The following is a 19,590-nucleotide window of genomic DNA, read 5'->3' as shown; positions in this document are numbered from 1 at the left end:
CAGAGTCAGAGTGGCAAGCCTGCGCGGGGTGCGTCTGAAAGTAGCAGGCGCATTGGCGAAGGTGGGTATGTATGTAATCAAAGGTAGTGAAAACACGTTATATTACGCAGTAATACCAGTTTTTATAGCACTTTTGACGGTTTCACATTAGTAACGCAAAATCTGTAATCATACAGTACAGCTTTTGTACATTGTGTAGAAATATTCCCCCGCCAGAAATTAGTATCTACCTTTTAGACGTTTTAGGCCTTATTCCGAGTCATTTTGTAGTATGATTAGCGTTATACTAACAGCTTGACTACTGCAGGAAACATATGTTAGTCGAACTCTTTAGTATGGCACTAATAATACTTCAGAACAACTCTGCATAAGGCCCTTTATGTCCACTCACTTATTTTAAGGTTAGTGTAAAGGGACAAGTTTTGCCGATAGATGTCACTACAGTCTTCCTATCTCTCCCATGTATTTTTTACCTTTCACGAAAATTTACAATTTCTTTTATAAATTTCAACCTAGAGACTTCAAATTTTTAGAGAAGGAACTTCATAACCTATTAAAGGGAACAATCCGTGCCGATTTTTTTTATTTAGAATTGTCTTCATTGTTGAAACACTTTCATTGTTAAAGATTTGGATATCCATTTGAACAATCAAGCCATTTCAACAATGAGGAAAATTTTAAATAAAAATCGGCACGGATTATTGCCTTCGATAGATTATGAAGTTCCTTTTCTAAAAATGTGAAGTCTGTAAGTTGAAATTTGTAAGAGAAATCGTGAATTTTCGTGAAAGATTAAAAAAAGGGAGATACGAAGACTGTAGTGCCATCTATCGGCAAAACTTGTCCCTTTAAACCAACCTTAACCGTCATGATGCACTTGTAATAATTTTACACTATTAACCCTACACTTGTAAACAAAATACAATTGCATTACTTACTATTTAATTCTTCCGCCTGCAGAAATTTGTTCTTTATAAACATGTCTTACCAGGTAGAACATTAAATTATTCCTGTAAATTTTGTAAAATGTGGTGTGCATATACTTGACCAGCTCATTTTTATATTAGGGTACTTGCTTTTCGCTGCCTCTCACGTGGTCAGAATGATTAAAGTGTCTTATGAATTAATATAGTTGCTGAAAAAGAAATGTGTTCACTGCAGGATTACTAGTAGAAGGACGTGTCGTCAGCTAACGGATGGAATGGGAAAAAGTTAACTTGCACAATTGAAGGATGGGACACGTGTGATAATATAACTGGTAAAAATCAGTAGTCCATTTAGTAATTTTATGAAGCAGTTTTGTTAAACGAACAGTTTGCGTGATGAATGAGTAGAAGGATAAATGAGGTAAGAAATCTTACGGAACGTCTTCGGTAAACAAGAGGTATTTATTGATAACATCGCGAGAGTAGTGTATTGTAGTATTTACTGTTTCAATTAATCTTCAAGACGCACTCAAAGTTGTCGGTTGCGAAGGATACACCTATTTCTATTGTAGTTTATATGTACTTGAATTACAGCTATAGATCTTGCAGCTCGAATGTTGTCAGTATTACAATAATATGCCATATATTGAATAGTTATATAGAGAGCACGGTAATATTTTAGGCAAAGTAACTTACATGGTAATTTATTTGTAAAATTAGACTTGAGAAATATGCGTTCTGTGTTCCTTGGAGGCCGCAAAAGCTAATGTTCAGAAGTCTATTTTGGAAACTTACTAAAGCTATAATTAGGTTGATGCATGAGTTACATGTTTGCTGTTCCTTTAATCACCGTTCTTTTGTGGATTAAGAGATTTGACATTTAATCTTTTCAATAACTGTTCCCATACTCTTAGTCTGCACTGAATTTTTAAGTTAAGTTTACGGATGAACTTTACAATGCCCGCTCTATTTGGTATCCGTACACAGACACGAGAAATTACATTGACTTAATTTTAAGGAGATGGATCCAAACTTACCGAACCCTAAGCTAACCTGACCCTACTATCCCTACTCTAGTCTACTCTTCTGTAGCGGTTCTACTTAGGCCCTGTCGATGTTGCTGATTGGACCATGTATTGTAAAGCTTGCCCGGGAAGTCCTTACTTTAGGCATTTCATTCAATGGATGGATTACTTGGAATAGTCCCTTAATCCTTGCGCTACCAACGGGAACGGGTGTAACTTTGTGCCCACTGGAATGTTTTTTCTAATTACTCTTCTAATCATTTCTTAGAAAAAAAAAAAAAGTTATCTAAATTGTATACCGTACGGGGGTGCCAATCCAACGTTAGTGTCTCATAAATTCTCTGTTTGGGATAATTTTGAAAGTGTGGGCCAAAATCAGTTAAAACCACCATGTTTACAGGAGGAATGAGTTAATGTCACTTAAGTGTAATTACTAAGTAGTAACATAACATACTCTAATCTAACCTAACCTAGCCTAAACCATCAAAAACAGAAAATATAGGAAGAAAGTACGAATTTTAAGCAAAGAATTCTGGTCCCCCAAATTCAAATATCCTAACCCAAACTAACATAAACTAACCTAACCTACCTAAACCAGCAAAAAATACAGAAAATATAGCAAGAAAGTACGAAATTGAAGCAAAATATTCCCTCCCCCAGTTCCAAAAATATGCCTTCTATAGTAAGTTGTGGGCACAAAGAACCCCCCCCCCCTTCTTGTTGGTAGTAGTTGGATTGACATTTATAGAAGTGTCACTCCTAGATGACAGCATAATAAATAGCTGGGGTTATGTTTGGCAGAAGGAGTCCAGAGGCACGTAAAAAGAAAATTTACAGGAGAAATGGATGATGCAAGTGCGTAGACCTAACATAACGTAACATAATATTAGTAGAAATAAGCGAAATTTTGCCGGACCCCTACACTAAGATAATGTAACTAACTTAACCGAACCTAATGTGAACAGAAATTACCGAAATTGTAACTTTTTTTTTTTTAAAGAAACAATTGCTAGACCTTTTGTGCTAAACATAAGCCAATAGCTGTTAGTCGTATGCTGTGTACTGTTCACTTAAGTCACTGTAGATTTTTTGTAATATATTCCTTTTGCGAAATATATTTAATCTTAAACAGGTAGGTACAAAATGACTCCCTCCTTCCCTGATAGTCCGCGTTACAAGAAGTACCTAGGTAGTGCGAGGGTTAAATGTTCCGAAGAATCAGTTTCTCATTTATGGAATCGGTTAGAAATCATGATGGTTCCTGCGGTAATTCTTTCTGTAATTATATGTAATATTTCGGGTTTGAAGTCTCGATAAATTTAGTATCTTGCCAGCTTCCTCTCTTAGCGTAGTCCTAAATTAATGAAAATAGGAAATATGCAATGTTTAAAATAATAACGAAATAAACTACACCTAGGACCACCATGTTTCCTGATTTCTGAAAAGCAGGATCACTGCTTGTTGTTCCTCTTTGGTGCAAACTTCTAATGAAGCGTCCATGATCTATCTGCAACAAAAGGAAGACAAATGAAAGATTTAGGATCAAACTTTCATAGCATGAACACAACAGCATAACAATGAAATAGGTCAGTGTGAACAATGTAAGAAAAGTTATAGCTACATTGTGGATAATTTTTGACTTACCCTCGTATATATATTCAGCAGTATTGTTACTGTAAAGAGCTGCATAGAAGAAAGTCTTAAGGCTAAATCTCGACGAAGTGTGTACCGGTGGGAAGTATCTGAAATATAAAGCTTAAAAAACAGGTTAGTTTTTTGTGTTCCATACGCTCATAACCAATTAATAATGTTTAATTAACTGAGGAGAATTTTTATGTAAGCCTATTGTCTTCTGAAGTATTTTAATTTGTTGATTCCAGATAACGTAATTGTTTTTGGAGTAGCAGCAACCAATCGCAACAGAGAAATGAGTGACCTAGGAGATTGGTTCAGAGGACTGCCTCTGTTCACAAGATGGTGGCTGGGACTCACAGTGGGGTTGTCCCTACTCGGAAGATTCGGACTAGTCAAACCTTTTACGCTCATGTTGTTTTATGAGCCATTTGTACATTATTTCCAGGTAAGTGATCGGGATACTCTCTTTCCATGGGTATTGGCTACTAACAAATATCTTAGAAATAAAACTTAGCTTAGCAGCCTTGCAACAGTTGAGTACATCTTGCGTTTTGTTGTTTCTTTTTTATTGTTAAAGAAACCTATATTTCAGAGAGTTAGTGATATTTTGTGCATTGTGAAGGAAGTATAAGTGAAGTTCTTATATCTCTGTTAGATTAAAGTGATTAGATATTACTATAAATAATAGGTAGTCGTATATAAGCGACTAGAAATACTATATTATCCCACGCACTTCAGGAATACTGAGGACTTCTACGAGGAAGTCTTATTACAGACATGATATAACCTCTGTAATCATAAAGATCCTTCTAAAACACTCACAATTAGCGAATACCGACTAACTTATGTATATATACTGAGATTACGCGGTACGTTTCATTTTTTATCCTTTCCTTTATTTACGAAATTTGACCCACTTCGTCCTTTAGACAAGAGCCGCGATCCTTCTTGAATAACTATTGTCATGCATTGCAAAAAGCTTCAGAGATTGATAAGAACATGGATTTATGCTTTATAATTGAGAAGGATTTTGTACATAGCAAGACTATAAAATTAAGATCATCTTTATAGTGTATTCGTTGTAATAAACTTCTGAAAGTGAATAGTCGTGTTGTCGACAATTAATGCTGGTTGTAAAGCTAAACGTGACTTTATGAGAAAAAAGAACCAACAAAGAATCCTGTAAGCAAATGAAAATAATAATAATAATAATAATAATAATAATAATAATAATAATAATAATAAATGAAATAATATAATAAAATGTAAGAATTGCGATTTCATTAGTTGGAAAAATCTTGAAGTGTTTACAATTGGACGGTACATGACGTACCAATGACTGTTGATTAAAATAAGCCCTTATTTGTCGCTTTTATGATTTCTCCAAAATATTTTATCTTATTTAATGCTTGTGTTTGTTTTTTCTAGATATGGCGACCTGTAACAGCGTTATTCTATTATCCAATTACGCCATCCACTGGATTCCATTTTTTGATCAACCTCTACTTTTTATATAATTATTCTTTAAGACTTGAAACAGGTAAAGATCCTATTTCATTTGTACTATTCGTTTTTGAGTAATATACTCTATTGCTTAACATTGTGGTTTCTTGGTGTGGACAAAGCTTTAGAACAGAAAGTAAAAAAGTTGGATGTAAATTATCTATATTATATAGGATGTTGTTACTTATCATTTTCAATCTTGTTATCTTCTCTATCATTTCTAAGTACACAGAAGGTTGTTTCAGGTTTATGGTAACAAATTCGATCGTTAGGTAGCAGAACCTGGGACTAAACCCAAGAGATTATTGCGAATAGTTCTAGAGTTGTGTTGCAGGAACGACAGCTGTTATGTGTGAGTAGTTATGTTGTTGCTAAAATTAATGCCTTTCGCAGGACTACGTTTGTGCCCCTTTCGGACATAATTTTTAGTTATAGCGAAATAAATAGACAGTGTATGATAAGATTTCTGTGTGTCAAGGAAAGGGATCAACATTGTGTTGAATCGTAAGAAAACGGACACCCCTGTTGGTGCTGGACCCTCCAGTATTGGGCATCGTAGGCATGCGTTCTTTATTGCGACGTGAGAATTTACCATCTGAAAGTATAATAGAAGGGCAGCTACGACCTAAATCGCATAGCTGACCGGGAGTTACAACTAGTGAAAAAGCATAAGGCTCAAATGTATACAATATATAGCATAAGGCATCGTCCCTCTCATATCATGAAGTCGAAAGCTGGACGAACACCATCTTTCAGGCGATAACTGGAAGTTAGTAGAGATTATGAACGAGACATGGGATATCTGTCAGAGTGTGATCTGTCGTCCCTGTGATTCGATTAGTTGTTTTGACTGAGTACGTGCTCTGCTATTAATGACTCAAGACGGATGAAAATTCTAAATCATTGCAGTATATGACCAAACGAATATTCTAGAGGCACAATATCTCAATATTTCAGCCGTATATGGTAGCGACATATCTCGCGATGTCATTCACCAATACAAGGCGTCCCGTCATACAGCAGAGTCTACGTACAATGGGGTATACATAGGGGCATGTGAAGCGGGAATTCCTTGAATCCTTTTACAGAGATTCCTATGAAATTCTGTGATGCTTATCCATGGACTTCTGTGGTTCCCGGTGTTGAAACGACCCGTTGACGGTCTTTGGAAAGTTTGTGAAGAGGAGTAGAACAAATTTGATCAAATTTTGCTTCAACGAATTCTCCCTCAGTGGAAACTCAGATGTAGGACGATATCTAACAGACAGGGCTTGCAACTCGAGCACAACCGGTGGTAGCATCGTGATGTATCTTAAGTGGTAAAGGTTAGCCGTAAATCTGAAACGATCATCTTTATTATGTTCGTAACTGAATAGATTGGTTGTTGGTAGTTGATCGTACCTTTTGGGGGGCGCGGTGGCTCAGTGGTAGAGCGTTCACCTCCAGTGCTTGGGGTCCCTGGTTCGATCCCAGCTCGCGCCGTGTAGACTTTGTGGTGGACAAACACCGTGCTCGTGGGTTTTCTCGGGGTTCTCCCGTTTCCTCCCACTTTCTTCATTCCACCATTTCACTCATCTCATTATCACCGTCTCTTTAGCCTAACCGGCATAAGCGTGGGACGTTAAACAAAGATTTCATTTCTTTTTTTTTTGATCGTACCTTTCCTGCGAATAGTATATAAAGCATGGACCTGCAATTTTACGCAAGATCCAAACTACATGTACTCAATTGGAAATCGAATTCGTGTTTCCTGTACCAAAGGTGGCATTTGAAGAAAATGGAGACTGACTATAGAATCCGTGCTAAGTGCCAAAATGAAAATGTTGAGAAAAAGGCCAGATTTTACTTCAGAACTGGTGGGACATAGCAAATTTTGTGTAGATTGTTTAGTTCTAATTGAGTATTTTTTTAAATGGCCGTTATTTCTTTATTACGTTTTGTAGGAGTATACTTGAAATGTTGAAATTTTAAGAAAGTAAAGCATCATATCCTACGAATTATACCTTCCAACACCATACATTTGTATACTTGGTATTGTATCTCTCAGGCGTTCGTTTCATGGCCAAATGATAATGAAAAGCGAAGGATAACCATTTCTTCAGTCTAAGATGAATCTTCATTGTTTGGAGTGTTTTGCCCAATGAACACCATACATCACTGACATAATTAATTGTGTATGTAATGTATTTTCTTATTACATACTGCATGCAAGAAGAAAGAAAAATATTGATTATACATGAATTAGAAACTCCAACTGGAAGTAGGCTCAAATCTTGTAAACGGTGCGAGATATTGAAAAAGTAATCGTAAATTCTCCCCTGTGTATCCCTTGCCGATTTTTATCAATATGTCTTTCAGTTATGTCTGTAAAGGAACATGTACAGATGTTGTGATGAATAACAAGGAGATTAATGCTCATATGTGAATGATGTGCTGTGTAGAGAGCACATGTTCAGCTAGTAGTAATTAATAATAATAAACAAAAATATAAGGGTTTACATTATGATAATCATACTTTCAAAGTTTAAATAAGAATTGCAGTTAAATGAACTGTTTTAATTAGTCATTTTTGGTTCAATAGAAACGGAATAATAATATTTCAGTTATGTATGAGTTCTTTCAGATATAGACGAGATAAGTTTTTTAATATTTTATTATGTATATTGGTTACTCTTGGAAGTAACTCAAGTATGGAAGATCTTACCTTATATCTGGCGAGTTAAACTCAGACATTGTATCAAATTGTTTCGATGTGCGTGCTCTTCAGTAGGCAGATAGAGTTTTAATGTCATCAACAAATTTGTTCAATTCGTTTTATTAACAGGATTAATACAACCTTAGATAGTGGTAAAGCGATCAACTTTGTATTTTTTTTTCTTTTTAAATTCCAGATTCTTCAAATTTGGAGAAATGACTGTTTAATTTTTTTCTCTCAGAAGGGAAGAACCTTCTATATGACTTGGTATAGCAGCGAATAGAAGTTATCGATAAAGATGTCAGCGCACATAGAAACAATTTGATAGAATTAACTAATATTTACCTATAATGTGCCCTAGGAATCCTTTTAGGATTTTTATATTCCTGTAATAAGGGAGAGCTGCTGTGGCTCAGTGATAGAGCGTTCACTTCTGGTGGATTGGGTTTTGGGTTCGATCCCAGGTTGCGCCAAGTGAGCTTTGTGGTGAACAAATACCATGCCCTTGGATTTTCTCGGGTTTCTCCCGTTTCCTCCTACTTTCTTCATTTCATTCATTTCTCGTCATCACGGTCTCCTTTAGTCTAGCCGACATAACAGTGGGACAATTAACTTAAAGATTTCATTTCATTTTTTCTTGTAATAAGGAAGAAGAAGAAAGCAGCTGAAGTGAAATGGAACAGTTCAAACTGTATGAAAGACGTCTTAAGAGTAACATCGTAAATTGCTTTTATGTTGATAACGCCAAGTTGCGAGTTAATGATCATTAAAATTTTAATCTTTATGGAAAAAAGGACTAAATTGAATAAAATGTAAAATCTAGTTCTGAAACCGAAGCTTTTCAGTGCTGTCTACTGCCGAAGGTAACAGAATCGGTTACCAAATCATACCAGGAATATAAAAACCCTTTTAAGATTCCCAAGACACATTATGTGTGCAACAAAATGTGACATAATGGCATCTGTTAAAGTTTGACAGAATGCGTATCTCACCAGATACAAGGTAGGATCTCCCATATTTGAGTTTTATGTCTGGAAGTGTTCAACATATTTCTCTTTCTCTTTTTCAGGCATATTTGATGGCAGACCAGCCGATTATTTTTTTATGCTGATTTTCAACTGGATATGCTGTGTGATAATTGGCTTGCTTGCTGAGTTCCCCGTAAGTCCTTACAGCATTTTGTCCTGTACAGTACTAGCGATATTTGCTATTTATATTTCTCTCATTTATATATAACTAACAAACTCTATGGCCTATGGAACCCGGAGGTTCAATACCGCTCTCCACTGGCTTCTATCCTTAGCTAACTGCATCCAGTTTCTACTTTGTATTCCCATCTCTGCGAGATCCATCTTAATATTGTCCTCCCATCTACGTCTAGGTCTTCCTAACGGTCGTTTTCCGATTCCTAATGGTCTTCCCGTCAAGATTTTGAAAGCGTTTCTACTTTCTTCCATTCTAGCTACATGATCCGCCCACCTAAGCCTCCTAGATTTGACGACCCTAACAACGTTGGGGAAACCGTATAAATTGGGGAATGGCGGAAACTTCATAACTTCATTTATATATACACAAAAGAAATTTATTTAAAAAAAAAAAAAAAAAAAGGTTCAAACTTGATACAGTAGAGTCCCGAAAACTCGGCCTAATGTGGACCGAAGAGTGGCCGAGTTGGTAAAAATGGTGGGTTATCGGGAATGAGGTTAAAAAAAGAGTAAGTAGGAGTGTTTCCTCAGAAAATACGGTAGTGTACTTGTATGTATTGGTTGCTTGAGAATACAACAGAGAATAAACTGCCCAATCACCCTTAAACAAAGGAAAGTACGTACTTTATGAAGGCATAGAATCTTTACTATACATGAAAATTAAAATTAATGAATACACACTGTACAGTAATTTACCTTATAAGACAGATATCTGAACGGGTCTGAGCGCGGGGTTTCTTCGCCCTGCCAGGATGTGACCGAGTTATCTGGAGTGCCGGGTTATCGTATCGAATTCGAGTTTCAGGAACTTTACTGTGTTCCATTGTTCAGGACAAAGAATAACTGAAGATTATTTATTATTTGATATTTTCCTTCGTACTGCAGTACCAGTTATTTGGAGGTTAAAAGGGTACACACTGACGTTTCTCATCTTTACGATGTTCGAATTCATTAAAAGCCATGAATCGTTGAATATTCGCTGTCTTCACTGGCAGCATTGTCAAGACACGTAAGAAAAAGAAAATGTAATGGTGATAGCATGAATGGGAATTAATTATCAAGTAAAACTTACGTACACTAACATATAATGCTAGCACACTAACATATAATGCTAGCAAAATACCCGTTCTTTGCACGGGGAGAATACGTTTCATTTTGAATATAAAGTGGCAATGGGGTCTGAATTTGGATTTAAACGGCATCGGAATTGTCACGGTTTATCTCAGCGACCCCGAAAATTTGTCAATTAAATATAGTGTGTTTCAACTTTTGCTGGTCTTCGTACGTTTCATTTCCGCAACTTTGCAGAATAAGAAGGTTGATCCGTTTATATGTGCGATTCTAAACCTTCTCCCCTGCTCACAGAATCGACTGATCCAAACAGCAGGAGAAAGCCAAAGGCCTCTAATATCGGGCCAAATTCGAATCTGTGTAGTGTGTGCATTATGGCTGCCAAGGTGAAGAGCTTTGAAAAGGCTACGTCGTAGCACTTTTCCACGCCAAGTTTTCTAGGGCACAGATTCAAAAACGGTAAAAGAAAAATGGATATACATTAGCGTCAATGATCATCATGTACATAATTAATCGGGATAAACGCCACGACGTTTTAGCACTTTGATCACCCAGTAAGGGGAGTAGAAAGCGTCGTGACAAAGCTCCCGATAGTATTTAAAAGTCATAGACATGTCCTTACCGCGGCCCATCGGAGGGAAAGGAAGACCTACAGCAGGCGTCTCTACGAACGCCGTCCATTCTGGGAAAGGGCGAGTTTGTCGCCACACTCGATGAAGCATGATTTTATCTATGAGATTGTGGCAAAATTCGAGCCGTAACGTACATCCTACAAGACGCAAAAATACATCCTGACTTATCCATCATCTTGAAAGGATCTTGAAAGGAAGTTTCTTGAATTTCTGGTTGTTGCGGAATACTGCTATGAAGGCAAGTTAACGATTCAGCTGGTGCTTAAAATCTGCATTGCAATAAATTAAGTCCATGTGCATATGGATGAGGCCTCATCAGACACTCATATATCGTTCTGCACAGATTTCTGCAACAGATGGCAGTAGACACCGGCATCCCCTTCCAGGAAGTAACAATGAAGTTACTTCAAGCCAGTTTCATGGATTTTTGCGAGTTTGTCCTACTGAAAAGAGCACTTGCATCTCGTTGTGTCACCACTTTACGTGATCTCTGGAAAGCCTGCTGGAAGGAGTGACTCAAGATTCCCGTTCCTGTACTTCAACGGAGCCTCCTACAATGGAAGTTTCAGTGCAGGGCTATTGCCAAGACACGTGGTGCTTACATCGAGAGCAGTCGATAGTGATCCCGTGGTTTTTCGTAAGGTAGGTGAGACGACAAAATCGGACACACACAGACGGATCAACTTCTGTACTTTATCACTAAAAATAGATAAGCTTCTAGTAAATGTCGAAGAGAGATAAAGACGTATAACTCTGTGTATGTGTATAAAAGAAATATCAGAGTTGTTGTTGACTTTTTTCCTTTTTTTTTTTTTTAAATACAGCTTTTGATGGACGCCGTGGTGATAAGCGTTCTCTACGTATGGTGCCAGCTGCATAAAAATATGATCGTCAACTTCTGGTTTGGTTCGCAGTTTAAAGCCATGTACCTGCCCTGGGTGCTCTTCGCTTTCAACCTCATCATCTCTGGACGGTAAGTTATGTCTGTTTATTATTCATTTATTTGGCAGTGCGCTTCATTAGCCAGAGAGTGTTCGCGTATTGGACTGACTGCCATCGTACTTTTAAGGGAATAGATCATAGTGGCTCTGTGATAGAGAGCTCCACAACATAGTTTCCTTTATTCTAGGAATGCTTCATTATCACTGATTTGCATATATAATCTGTCTTCTTTCTTCTTGTAAAGGACAAATGAGTCGCCTAATTCCAAAATGTCTCCTATATTAATTTCTACACCTGGGTAAAATAAGCAAAATGAGTTTTGTAAAATGTGAAATAAATACTTGAACACATTAAATGGGATAAATTAGTCGAAATTTGGTATTAACACATTAAAAATCATGAATAACACATTCATAGAAAGTGGAAAAAAGACATTTTTAAATTGGGCGTATCAAATATTTCATGACAATCATTTTATTATTATTATTATTCACTAAATTCTTGCAGAAATATTTTGCTACTATTTGAAAAGTAATTGCTTTGGAATTGTTAGTTTTCATTCTACAATTAATGGTCGTATGTTGTACAGGGTGTTACAAAAATGTGTCACTTTATTTTGGGAACAGATTCCTCAGTACATATGGACCTGTCTTCAAAAGTGTATATAGTTTTGGAATTATAGGCTGCCGAAAACGTGAAACAAGTGAACTTCAACAGTTCATAGCTCCACCACTATGGGACCTATTGTGGTCCAGTCAAGATATTACTGAGGAACTAACTGGTATGTGAACTATCCAAATATCCACGTTTAAGAATGCTTCAGTATGTGCCTACCAATTTTTAGAGAGATCGGTGGAGAGTTATCAAGTACTTCCCAACAGCCTCTCTAAAAATGATTGTGCAAGTACCGGAGGTTCTGAAAGGTGGATATTTGGATACTTAACGTACTAGTTCCTCAGTGATCTCTTGACCTGACTATGATCGGTCCTATAGTAGTGGAACTAGGGACGGGCCGCGGTGGCTCAGTGGTAGAACGTTCACCTCTGGTGCTTGGGGTCGCGGGTTCGATCCCAGCCCCCGCCAAGTGAACTTTGTAGTGGACAAACACCGTGTGCGTGGGTTTTCTCGGGGTTCTCCCGTTTCCTCCCACTTTCTTCATTCCACCATTTCATTCATTATTCATCATTACCGTCTCCTTTAGCCTAACCGGCATAACCGTGGGACGTAAAACTCAAAGATTTCATTTTTTCATTTTTTTTGGAACTAGGGACCTTTATTTTTTATTTTTATTTATTTATTTTACGTTTTCGGCATCGTATAACTACGAAACTATGCAATTCCGACCACAGGTCCATATAAACTTTTTTCGTAATTTGGTGTGAGGTATCTGTTCCCAAAACATTGTGACAAATTTTTTTAACACCCTGTATAATAAGAATTTAATTAACGTTGAAGACATGGTACCTTAAGCAAGGAAGTACCGTAAATAAAAATGAAAGCTTTGATAGATTTACTGGTGGTGTTTGCACAAGTTATAACAATTTTTCAGTTGAAGTTTTTGTACAAGTTGTGAGAATGATCTGAAATCTTGCCTCAAGTTGTGAAAGTGAGGCGCTGTATACAGGCCGTATACTAAGGCATTTAAAAAAAAAAAAGAAAAACAGTATGAAAGAAGTTGTTCACAAGAGAGAGCACTATAATGGTTTCTCTCTTCTACTTTTTTCTTACATAATCTGGATAAAAGCAAATGACGGCGGGGGAAATTTCTGAGACCCAGGAGCATAAACAAGGACCTTCGTGTATATTAGATGATCTCTTTTGCATTACTCTTAAAAATGGAAGATCTTTCACGTTTAAATGAGTAAAACCATTTATTTTTTGCTAAAACTTTATTTTATTTTATTTTTTTTTTTTAAATATATGATACCTGATAAAATATGTGGCATGTTAATCTGTCTTCCATCATTTCAGAGGCGTAATGGATCTCGTTGGGATATTAGTTGGTCACCTGTACTTTTTTCTCATGTTCACGTATCCACAGGAATTTGGAGGGACACAGTTTCTTCAAACACCACAAATTTTGTAAGTATCTTTCCCAAAGTTGTGTGTTAAGTTTTCACTCTTTACAGTTGATGAAACAATAAGATGTATTCCAAAAGAAAGGCCATAAGTGAACAGATAACAAAGTCAGTTCCGCGAACGAAATCCAATAGCACTTATTACGTCTAGCAAAAAATTGTGATGTGACAGTCAGCGTCATTTAGTATTTATTGCAGGATAAACATGAAAAGAAACAATTGTGTTTACTCCTCGATATTACGGAGACGTCAATTCAGTTTTTGTGTATTTATAACAGGACTACCAGGTAAGTCGTTGAAAGATATTAACAACTAAGATGGACTGAAAGTTACCAAACATTGTTAGGATCATGAAGTCTAAGAGTCTCAGGTGAGCAGGTCATGTACCCAGCATGGAAGAAAGCAGGAATGCTTTCAAAGTTTTCACTAGAAAATCTGTTGTGAGTCACAGTGACTTCAGTGTAAGTTAGTGTTTCTGTATAAAAGTTCATTTCTGTTCTTCTATTCACGTGCTTCATCACACTATAGCAGTACTTTCTTTGTATGTATGGTTCAGGTTTTACCGATATGTGCCAGTTGGGATGACACCAGTAGATATTTTCTCAATCTTTGTTTCATTTTGTGTGTCCGCCTCTTGTTTCGTATCTCTCGGTCAACTAAGGCCTGAGCTACGAACACTTGAAAGTAACTCGATGAAATCAGATTTTTTTTTACAAAAGAAGTCAGCAGGTACCGTTGGCCTTACTTTGCGGAATGGGCTCGCTAAACAACAGGTTAAAATGCTATTTGATAGCACGTTAAAAGGGATCAAAGTTTCCGCTTATCGTGCTGGTGCAATCAGTACAGTACTCAGTTCGCTTCCTGACTCACGTATATATTGTCCATAAGCAGAGTAGGTAACGTAGAGATCAGCGCACCGGCATGGTTCGATTCACGACCAGTCGCTGTTTGTTCGTTTCATTCATTCACACATATAGACCATGTACTGTGAGAAAGAATGGGTTATATAACGCCACGCCTGTATGGTTTCCAATATAAATCAGAATTGGCTGTTAAAATAAGTACTAACTTTGTATATCGAAAGAATGTTTCTTCCCTTATTTATACAATTTATATAAGTGGCCAATCCTCTTTTGAGATCTCCCTAACAAACTCCTCTCTCGCTGTTATTCGTTTTCTTGAATATTCATCTATGAAGGGTCTCAAACACTATGAATATGACGAACCTTTAATTATTGTACACTTTTGTAATATACGAGGGTGATTTAGAAAGTAGTTCCTCCAAGGTGATATCTTTATTTCTGTTTGAAGATAGCACCGATGGAGGTATCAATGGAAAGCTTGCAATGTCAGCTACAAATGGTGGCATTATTTTTCAGTAGTTTCCATTATGGGCAACACTTGCGCCAATGCGAAACAAGGTTTTTCATGCCGTCGGCGAAGAATCGTGGTGTCTGCTGGCGACACCAGTGCCGAACTCTGCTTCCACCTCCGCGTTGCAACTGTAGTGTTGGCCCTGAAGGTGATCCTTAAGTTTGGGGAAGAACCAAAAGTCGCAGGGCGTAAAATCCCGAGTATAGGCAGGATAAGGCAGAATGTCAGCAACACTTTGCCAACAGATGGGACAACTTTGAATATTTGGCGGAGGAGAGGACGTGTGGCAGTACTCCATCAACTGACGTTTCCTTTCCGGGTCGTAATGATGTATCCATGACTCATCGCCGACAATGAATGTTCCTAAGCGTGCAACCTTCCTCAGTCAGAAATTCAATAACAGCCAGCTGTTTCAATCGAACGTCTCCACTAGATGCCATGGATTGCTCCATTACTTTATAGAACAAGGAGAGACAGGAAGGTGGAACAAGTGACATTCTATAGCTTAAACATTAGTACATTACTGATAAACAATTCAGAATATATGCAGTAGTAATGGGCTGTTGGCCAAGTAGTGGGCTTGGAGGCATTACTTTCTGAATATCCTCGTATATATGTGTCTGCCATTTATAAGCTTATAAGTCATTTTTCAAGATTGAAGTCCGAAATTAAAGTTGTGTGAAATTCTAGGAAATACAAACTGCGAAAAATTGATTGAAGTTTCGTCAGATTTATAGTTAGAAAAATGACCCCTTCGTGGATTAAAATTCAAGAAAACCAATAGCAACAAAAGAGGGATTACTTAGAAAGACCTCAGAGATTATCAAAATTAAATAAATTGTACCAAAAAAAAAAAAAACTGTAGGATACAAGCTTAGTACTTTTTTTAAAAAATCATTAATATGTACACTCATGTCCAAGACTATTGTCGCATGTCTGTAAATATGTTCTTGTAGGAATATAATTTGATAACGAATTCGCCCGGTATTTCTTATAATGTTAGTATGTGTATAATCGGCAAAGACATGTATGTTGCAAATTTCATGTCTGTTACGCTGTGCTCATGTGACCTTACCGAAGTAAGCATGGACAGTCGCATAGGGTAAGGCGATCCCAGTCGAGAAATCACCCCACGTTTTGTTTGATTAACTTGTGAAACTGAAGCAGAGAGAGATAAACCATAGTTCACTAAATTCATCAGAATATTGCGGAGACCATATAACATAAAGCTTTCTTTCACTTGGAAAATTACTTACTTGCCGCGAAATAGCAGATTGAAAAAACTGATCATTAAGAAATATATCACTAAGTTCTCCATTCGGGTTAAATGATAAGCTCTTATGAACGAATATATCTTTATAGGAATTAAATAAACCAACGAATGTACAATAACTTAACAAATCTTGAACATTGGAGTCTTTATCCACCACAAACATATGCTTCTAATGAAACTTACACCTTCCATTTAAACGTCCACAGAGTCACAGAAATCCATTTTTTTTCTATCCTCCTATTTAGTATTAATTCGTAGAACAACCTTATATCAATGTTGTAATCAAATTTCTATTAATAAGAAGAGCGAAATATCACAACTCATTACAAAATCTGCTCAAACTCGTCGTAATAATGTGGATTTTGTTTAGTATCCAATTCTACACTAGATATATTTTACACTTGCTATCACCAACTTCAGTATGAAGCGGCCTTACACATCTTTCACATACATGATGGTATAGTTCGTCAACCGCTGGCGGCGCTGATTAACCCTTTAACAAAAGAAAACTAAGACGCAACTCTAATACTATTCTCGTTATTTTTTTATTCTATTATATATATATATATAAAGTTACGATACGTAACATGTCAGAAGAGCAGTAAATAAGAACAATAAAACGAAAATAAAACTTTCTTGTCCATTTAGCAACATTTTGTTTTACTCATTCTAATTTTCGTATTTATAATTCTTTTCCTATGAAATTTACCACAAATATACATTTCCCAATCATACACATAGTATCAGTATTAAAAGTACCCTGCAAAATCTTTTTCAAATTATATTCTTACAAGAAGACAATCATTTTGGACATGAGTGTACATAAGCGTCCATTAGCAGAATTGACCATACGTGAATATTTGGTTTTTATGTTTTTAAAGATTAAAAATCCAGAGGCAATCAGATCACATATTCTAGTGAGGATGTTCTTTTTGATTATCGCTGTGTAAGTGTCTGCACATTCATAAGTAGCATCTAGTACACTCCCAACCTGAGTAATAGTAATAGCTCTTCTATTCCAGAAGAGATTTTTCCAGTTTTCGGTCGTACTAATGTATTTAAAGAAAGTACGGTATATTCCCTGAAAACCTTCTAGAAATAACTAGATAAATTGAAAGTAATCTACGTACTTACCTGTTGCATGTCGTTAAATTCTCTTGTGCAGGTGTCCGTAGGTCACGTGCTTTATCTTCTGTAACTAAGTTTAATACAGGACGAACGACTCAGCAGCTGAGTCAGCAGTTTAAATCTCCATCGCTTTGCTCCTAATTAACCTAGAGACATGATTTAGGTTTCTACCTCTTCAGGTAGGATGAAACTTTCCAACGGTGTACATTTCGTCCACATCGGAGATCCAGTAGCGGAAGGGTAGTGGGGAAAAGTTGGATATTTTTAGTTCCCCCTCCTCTCAGAATTTGAGGGATGGAAACTCTCCCCCCAAAAGAGCTACAAGCATAAAAAGTGGTATTAATAAAAATAAACAAACATCCTAACTATTGATACCCAATGTATGGCTATTCTTGCGCACAAGTAACGATGTTGCCAACTTCGAGATTATTTTTTCCAATTTTTTTCTTCTTCTTTTACGAGTTGGGCACGGGGGCACCTGTGTCCCATTAGTTTTCCATCGAGGTATGGCTTATATCTTTGTGACGATTAGGGGCGTCAAGGTAGATCAAAATATTTCGAAAAATATGTACGGGGTGAAACACATACGAAACACGTTTGGAATTTTTTCTCACTTTGTATTGAACGTTCGCCCTTCATTTTTTTTTTTAATTTTTTAAATTTTTTACATGATTGTAGCCAATGTATGGTGTACACATGAAAATATTTTTCCAGCGTACGACAAGTAATAGTGTTGCCACAATCCCACAAGTTTCGAAAAAATGTATATTTTTCCATTTTTTTAAAAAATTCCTTTTTCTTTTACTGGTTGAGCATGGGGGTCACAAAAGTTAGTTGGTTGGAATCTGTGTTCCATCCCAGTCCGTCCTGTAAAGGTTTTAATGCATCTTTGTCATCATAGTCATTTAATGTAGGTTCACCTAAATTTAATAAACCTTATGATTCCAGGTACAAATGGTTCCCGAATCGTCGGCCAGGCATTCATGGATTTGGACAGGCGCCAGCGTCTCGGAGAGCAGATGGTGGTGGTGGAGGAGGTGGAGGAGGAGGGAGGCATAATTGGGGTCGGGGTCAAGTGCTGGGTGGACAGTGAGAGTAACCAGTGAAATATCCACTTTCGATCTTCAGCTTTCTTCTGGACGGCGAATAGCCTGTAAATAACATTCCCTACGAAGCAGTAAGCACAGCGATTAATAGACTGAGAATTGTGGTTGATCAGTTTGTAGTGGAGGAAGAGAAAATTGTAAAGACTTGTTTATGTCTTGTTGCTTGTTCTGTTTCTGTATATTTTACGCTTTTGTTTTCCTAACACATTGGTTGATCTTTGGAAAGAAGAGAATTTTTGTCTTTAAAAAAATATGATCGGGTTTCTTGATGAAGAGAATATGAAAATTAAATTAAATTAATTCTTAAATAAATGGTTTCTGCGATACTTGCAACATAGTGGTGTCGATTGAGACCTCAGATAAAGAAGTGAATACTGTTTTACCTTTTATCTTTTTAGTTGAGTGATTGTATGGAATGAAATATGTCCTTCCGTAGTGTGTTCATAAAGCATTCTCAGTAATCATCTTGACCGTTCTTTTCTTTAATTTTACAGAGGGCCACCAATTTGCATACAGCCCCTCATTAAGCAGTGACACTCCAATCGTACTGTGTCTGAAAACAAAGCATGTACGAGCCTTGTCAGGGAAGTAGATATAACAAGAAATGTATTGGACGCAAAGAAAGCTATACTGGATACCCTGCTACAAGATCTATTTCTCCACATAAGTGGCACCATCTCCCAAACATTCGTTCAACATCGGAAAACGTTTCTGTATCCCACGATTATAAAAATTCTGCTCCAACTCCTGTCTGCATCATGAGTGTTACAGCGACTTTGAGCGGAGATATGGCATTACTTCGCCACGTTTTTCCGACTCATTACGTTCCCGTACACAAAATGGACCTTTCCTTGTTCCTGCAAAAATTGATCACGCTGCGCACTTCACACTTGGCGAGATTCGGTATTGCTGCTGCCATTTCTAAAATTCGGTGCAACACTTAACGAATCTCTCCCAATTTTCGTCGTATGGATAAACTTAATGCCAGTGTTGCCAA

The 19,590-nt window shown here is 36.9% G+C and overlaps 1 protein-coding gene across 1 annotated transcript; it reads left to right on the top strand.

Annotated features, from left to right (window-relative positions):
* Window positions 1-1,151: 1,151 nt before the first annotated feature.
* Der-1 (derlin 1) lies at window positions 1,152-19,063 on the top strand. Its single transcript, XM_081738125.1, has 7 exons — window positions 1,152-1,347; window positions 3,832-4,031; window positions 5,015-5,126; window positions 8,854-8,945; window positions 11,517-11,665; window positions 13,606-13,716; window positions 18,436-19,063. The coding sequence occupies exons 2-7, from the start codon at window positions 3,879-3,881 to the stop codon at window positions 18,578-18,580; spliced, it is 762 nt and encodes a 253-aa protein (XP_081594251.1). The 5' UTR covers window positions 1,152-1,347; window positions 3,832-3,878; the 3' UTR covers window positions 18,581-19,063.
* Window positions 19,064-19,590: the final 527 nt, after the last annotated feature.

The sequence above is a fragment of the Thermobia domestica genome, chromosome 2, assembly GCF_964235325.1.
Source record: "Thermobia domestica chromosome 2, izTheDome1.hap1.1, whole genome shotgun sequence".
In the NCBI taxonomy this organism is placed as follows: domain Eukaryota; kingdom Metazoa; phylum Arthropoda; class Insecta; order Zygentoma; family Lepismatidae; genus Thermobia; species Thermobia domestica.
The sequence above is the reverse complement of the archived record's forward strand: the minus strand, read 5'-3'. Positions and strand labels throughout refer to the sequence as shown.